The sequence below is a fragment of the Sinocyclocheilus anshuiensis genome, unplaced genomic scaffold, assembly GCF_001515605.1.
Source record: "Sinocyclocheilus anshuiensis isolate Anshui unplaced genomic scaffold, SAMN03320099.WGS_v1.1 scaffold931, whole genome shotgun sequence".
Taxonomy (NCBI): domain Eukaryota; kingdom Metazoa; phylum Chordata; class Actinopteri; order Cypriniformes; family Cyprinidae; genus Sinocyclocheilus; species Sinocyclocheilus anshuiensis.
Window position 1 is genome coordinate 19,323 of NW_015544187.1, and position 6,384 is coordinate 25,706.

At 37.3% G+C, this 6,384-nt stretch overlaps 1 protein-coding gene across 6 annotated transcripts in view; it reads left to right on the forward strand.

The window, feature by feature from the left end:
* Positions 1-6,384, forward strand: part of LOC107696491 (disks large-associated protein 1-like) — an 85,351-nt gene that overhangs the window by 18,363 nt on the left and 60,604 nt on the right. For 5 of the 6 annotated variants that reach the window (XM_016496837.1, XM_016496839.1, XM_016496842.1 and 2 more), the window contains exon 2: positions 3,543-4,673. In XM_016496837.1, coding sequence (XP_016352323.1) covers positions 3,591-4,673 — 1,083 coding nt within the window. In that variant the 5' untranslated portion in view covers positions 3,543-3,590. The remainder of the gene's footprint in view (positions 1-3,542; positions 4,674-6,384) is intronic. The other variant, XM_016496840.1, reaches the window with a different exon arrangement.

A 6,384-nucleotide genomic window follows, 5' to 3' on the forward strand; every position in this document is an offset into this window, starting at 1 on the left:
GTGCCAGTACGTGCGCTCATTGGCGCCCCTTCAGCTGGTGGCGCCCTAGGCGACCGCCTAGCTCGCCTATGCCTAGAAACGGCCCTGCTTATAATTCTTCATATATGAAAAGAACATTCAAATACAGTATAAGCCTTTACTGTTAAATGTGACTGCCGTTATTATTGAATTTCATTAGTCCCAGTTTTGATTGATGCACGGCTGTTCACGGAAAAGTGAGCAAGACACCACAGTTGCAATATCATGATTATGGTTAAATAAGAAAAGACATATAACCAAATCAGGCTACATTTATTTTCATACTAAATATCTCAACACACACAAAGTAGTTTCGCTTTCACAACGAAGCACACGGCGTCTTCACGACATAGCGGCTCTGGCAACAAAGTATAGTGAGAATAAAAGTTACGCCTTCTTTCTTTGCTTGTACATTTGGGCAGCGTTATGCAAATCTTCCCACATAGTGAGGTAGACATGTGGGGGCGTGTTAGAATGAGCCGTTTTAGGTAGGCGTGGTTAACTCTTAACTTTTATAAAGAATATCTCTTTGGATTTGAGACTTTAGTCTTTGCAACTTTACAGATATTCTTTATGCACCAAGAGCTTGTAACACTCCAAAGAGAAAGGAAAAATTGAAATCGCATCATGTGACCCCTTTAATTAAAACTGAAACTAAACTATATAAAAACTAAATAAAAATGCGTTTACAAAATAAAAACTAAACTAAAACTAACAAAAATATGAATGAAACTAATAAAAACTAAACTGAATTTTATAGCAAATTTGAAAGCGATATTAAAATAAAACTAATTTAAAAATTCAAAACTATAATAACCTCGCTTGGTAGAATAGTAGGTTGACTTCATCTGTGACCAAAGAAAGGGATAGAAGGAGTATGAAACGATTAATTATTTTGTTTCCACATCTTCAGTGTTCTTACAGAGACAGAGATGGAATGTAATAATAAGGCAAGAGATTTACTCTGCGCCAGCTATAATTTCACACACACATAGACGTGTCAGGCAGGAGTCACCACACAGCTTAAGGAGGTGAAGCGAGAGTGTGTATAATGAGATTCATTAGAAGATAACAGGTTTAATAGTCTTTATATGTTTAGCTTTAATATTTAGGTCAATGTCTTTACTTTTAATGCATATAATTTCAGTGTGTGTGTGTGTGTGCGTGTACCTGCTATTCCCTACATTATGGGGACCAAATGTCCCAACAAGTATAGTAATGCCAATAATTTTTGCATAATTCTTTGAGGAATAGAGTGTTCAAAAGAACAACATTGGAAATAGAAATATTTTATAGCATTATAAATGTCTTTACTGTGACTTTTAATCAGTTTAATGTATCTTTACTGATTGAAAGTATTAATTTCTTAAAATAATAAATAAATAAATAAATACCTTACTGATCCCAAACATTTCAAAAGGAGTTTATATTTAGATAATCAAGTGATTATTTTTCAGAGCCAACTACACATCATGGTGTGATTTCAAAATATTAATGTATGAAAGCTAATGCTACAAACGTGGCTGAAGCTAAACAATCCATATGGATAAGACTGTATCCATATGGAGAAAAAAATATTTGAAATATATTTTTAAATATATTTCAAAATAAAAAAAAGGGCAAAGTATATTTGATAAAATATGCTTCAAAATATATTTGTGTAAATACATTTTCTTCCAATGTATTTTTTTTTGGTCATTTTGTTTTGGTATATTTTTGAAAATAAATGTACAAAAAAATTATTAAAAAAAATGTAAATTACATTTTGTGCTATATATTTCAAGCCAAGAAAATATTCACATGTCACATTTGAAAAAAAAAAAAAGTATTTGTTGTCTATAACATGCAGGAACAAATACTAAAACTAAATGATAAAATAAGCTTATAAAATAGTATAATAATATAAATAATAAAGTAACATAAACAATTTTATAAAATAAGCATTATTAAATCATTATTAATGTAGTTTTGATCTCTATTCCATGGCTATTCCATCCATATTTGCATTTAGCCTAAATGTAGGCTAAGACTGGAAATGTATTTTCTTGCCCCTGAAATACATTTTGAAATACATTTGGGATGAAACTAAATATGTTTTCTATTTCAAAAATATATTTAATTGAGCTTCACTGTTTACAATAAAATATATTTTGGTCACAAGGTGTAGTTACAATAGTGTATGCTGAATGCTCATTGGATGGCATTGATCTCAGTACAGTCATTGATCTTTTGGTAAATGCTCTTAATGAATTCACAGTCTTACAAATGACTTCAAGCATGAATGGCTGATTTCTCATTTTGACACCGTAAACAGGATATAGCTGAATAACCCGCAAACTGCTTCAGTTCATTTCTTTCAGTAATAATCTGTCTTTGGCTTTATCTTTTGCTTCTCTCATCTCTGTCTTTCTTCAGATTTGGCGAGCCATGCCTGGAGAGGTTTTTCACATGCTAATGTTGGTGTGCTAACATCACTATTGCATGTACTGTTCTGTTCTCTTAAAGGGGCATTCACACTCATGGAAATTTGCATCAACAGAGTGACTGGAAGTCTCTTGAAAGAAATTTTGAATGAGCATTGACAAAGTTTTGTTTTCATTTGAGGACAGCCATGTATGGTCCCGTTCAAAGGGCAACTGCTTACCAAGGCAGTCATTATTCAATCAAAAGTAAATAGAGTAAAATCATTAATATTGTTAAATATTATCACAATTTAAAATGTAAAAACTTTTTTCAATTTTAATATATTTTAAAAAGTATTTTATTCCTGTGGTGTCAAGGCTAAATTTTCAAAAAGGGTTTTTTTTTCTTTTTTTTTTCAAAATATATTTTTAGTGCCTATATGCTGTAATTAACATGCCAACAGTTTGCTGTGCTTGGTCTTTAAATTTAAAAGCACTGCCACTAAAGCCATACAAATTCAGACAGATGTATTTGGCCATTCTATCAAATCTCACATTGTTTTTTTAGCGTTGCACCAAGTGTTGCATTAAGACAGCATGTCAAGTTAACAATAGTCCAATTTTTAAAATGTGTCTTGAGACTCCAGTGTTCTGTTTCGGTCCAGTGTGCTCCGTCTAGCTGTTTTTGAAAACAAGACGTCTTATGTAAGCGCTTGGGGTCAGGTGACTGCAACACCAGTCTACTTATACAAGATGTCCAGTTGAGACAGATTGGTCCACTATTCTTTTAGGCAACCATCTAACTAGTCAATTTTGAAAGTATTATAGTCTAGTACATCCCTAGTATGAGTCAGACCCATGGTAGTCTGAATGTAACATCACACCCTGATTGGTTAAAATGTTTTTTTAAAGATCAGTCCATTATAGTGGACACTGTGAGGTTTAAAATATGGACTAAATGTGACAATCTTTAACGCATATTGTTTCTTTCTTTCTCTCTCTCTCTTTGTTTGCTTCTATATCCTTGTGATCCTCTTGTTTTTTTGTTCTTTCACCTAATTTATTTGTCCTCTATGTTGCTTTCTGGCCCTCTTGTCTCTCTGTCCATCTGTCTTTCTGCAGTAGACTCGGTGTGTGTGGATGAGGCTGTGAGAGGGTCAGTGTATCAGGATGACGATGAAAGGCTTGTCCTCCAGTCGCAGCCACCACCATACACTCACACAGTGTGACCCATCCTACGAATCTTTGACCCTCCGCCACGACCGACGACCTTATGTCCTTAACCAGGCCCACCCGACCGACCACAGCTTCTATGGGTACCAGTCCGATCTGGCCAGCAGCACATTTCCCCGCCGTCATCACGGCTCGCATCACGAGTTTAAGGACGAATGTGCCATAGTGCCCTATGTGGGACCGGGCGGCATAGCCAGAGGAACTGGGAGTGGGTGCGGCCCAGGCAGCTCGGCTGCCATCCCATCATCCCTGCTGGAGAAGTTTGACCAGCAGCAACCAGTGAGGAAGGACGGATATCACACTTTGCAATACAAACGGACAGCGGCGCTGGAACACCAGCGTAGCGACAGTCCTGGGCGTATACGCCACCTCGTGCACTCCGTCCAAAAACTGTTCACCAAGTCCCATTCCCTGGAAGGTCCCAGCCAACGCAGTCTCAATGGAAATGACCCCACCATCCCAGCCGATGCAATGGCTACGGCTGCATCCCACCCAAATGTTTCCACCACAACTGTAAGCACCCTACACAAGCAGTCTAGCAACAAGCGAGGGAAGAACAAGGAACGCAGTCGCTCCGAGCCCAAACCTCGCTCACGAACACCCGGGTCAGGTTACTGGAGCTCGGACGACACTCTGGACCGAGAGATCTGCCTCTACCACCAGCATCAACCCTCTGGAGTCATGACCATGGGCCGGCATCCGGACAAATCCCAGTCCCACTACTTCCTGGGACAGAGCTACAACACACTAGGTGGGGGACACTCGTCCCTGAAGACCTCACGCAGCAACAATGATGTTGGAAGTTGCTCCACTTGCTCCAACACCACAGGAGGCGCTCTAACTTTTGGTGGCCCGAAGTCAGTGGACCAGGCTGGGTCACTCGTCAAGAAGAGCTCCTGGTCAAGCACGCTAACGGTGAGCAGGGCCCGAGAGGTGTACCAGAAGGCCACTGTCAATATTGATAAAGCTCTAGTCAAACCACCGACCTGCCAGCAGAGACGAACCTGCCAGTTTTTACAGGTAGGAGAGAGTTTTCTCCCCTCTTCATCACCACGACCATCATCACCTTTGTCATATCATCAGTGTCATCAGGTCAGCTTCCACACCTCATTCGTCTCTGCTGAGGAGTCATGTGCATTTGGTTTCTTGGTGTGGAAGGTGTGACATCTCTTCATCTTTGTTTGTCTTCTGCTTCATCTCTCTCCATGTTTCCAATTTTTCAGTGCATGATCTTCCTACTGTGTTTGCATGTTTGTGAAGAGCAAACATATTGCATGCATGTGCATGTCTTAGTCGGAGCATGTTATAGGGGCCGTTCACATAGGATGCTTTATGCATCTGTCCGTTTAGTCATTTTTTTTCTTTAATAACATACTAGAAAGTCTTTGACCATTTTGATCCATCTTGCTGGATTTTAAATGTTTCAATGAAAATATGGTAGACTGCAGCTTACAAACTCACAACTCAGTTGCGTAATAAACATGCTATAGTGTAATTTTGTTTGTAATTGTTTTGTATGAAAAGTGCTAAATGGCCATCTGTGACCGGGACAATTCGTGATTCATTTTTAATATATATTTTTTAATGAAAATTTGATGGATTTGATTGACCTTTACAATGTGTGTGTTTCATTGTTGCACTATTTTCTATAAAATCCTGTATGGATGGTCCCTTACAATGCCAGTGTGTTTGAATAGGCTCAGGACTGACCTGCTGTGTTTTAGCGGAACTGAATGTGACAGATTAAAATGAACTCGGAGACCATGGCTTGTGTTTTGTTTTCTTTGTTGTGGACTAATGCTGTGTGATGGAGAGATCATAAACAAATAAGAGAAGGATAAGTGAGAAAAGTTTCAGCCACAGCCCTGGAGAGCAGCGACTGTTTGTGTGAAGATTAAGAGAAAAATAATGGATTTTGTTTGTCCTTTTGCTATCTCTCTCTTTCTCTTATGTCCCCTATGTGACACAGTTATTAAGTTTTAGAAAAAAGAAAGTGATGGAGAAAGCAGAAAGGGAGGGAGGAGAGCAGAGGAAAAGAGTGCAGTTCATATATCCTCTGCTCTCCTCCCTCCCTTTCTGCTTTCTCCATCACTTTCTTTTTTCTGAGACTCAAATATTATATATTATGTAGAGAGTAATATTATTATATTATTATTATTTAATGTAAACTTTGCACCATTTAGAGCAGCAATTCAATTTTAGTTATTCATTTAAGTTTAATCTTTCTAACCTTTTTCATTCATTCTTTTTCTTTTTTCTTTCTTTCTTTCTTTCTTTCTTTCGTTTTCTTCATAATAATCTAATAATAACATACAATTATTGTTGTTTTTGTTATATAAATATGTTTTTATAGAAAGAAAGAAAGAAATGGTAATACAATATTAAATATTAAACTTCAGTGGAAAACTTCAAATTAAGTGCTGATTTCAATATGTAAATCAAAGTGGTGCAAAGTTTAAATTTAATTACTCATGAAAAAATCAACTTAAAGGGGTCATATGATGTTGCTAAAAAATAACATTATTTTGTGTTTAAGGTTAAAAAAACATTATTTTCCACATACTGTACATTATTGTTTCTCCTCTATGCCCCGCCTTTCTGAAACGTGTCAATTTTTACAAAGCTCATCGTTCTGAAAGCGAGGTGTGCTCTGATTGGCCAGCTATCTAGTGCGTTTTGATTGGCCGAATACCTCAAGCGTGTGACGAAAATGTTATGCCGCTACCATACT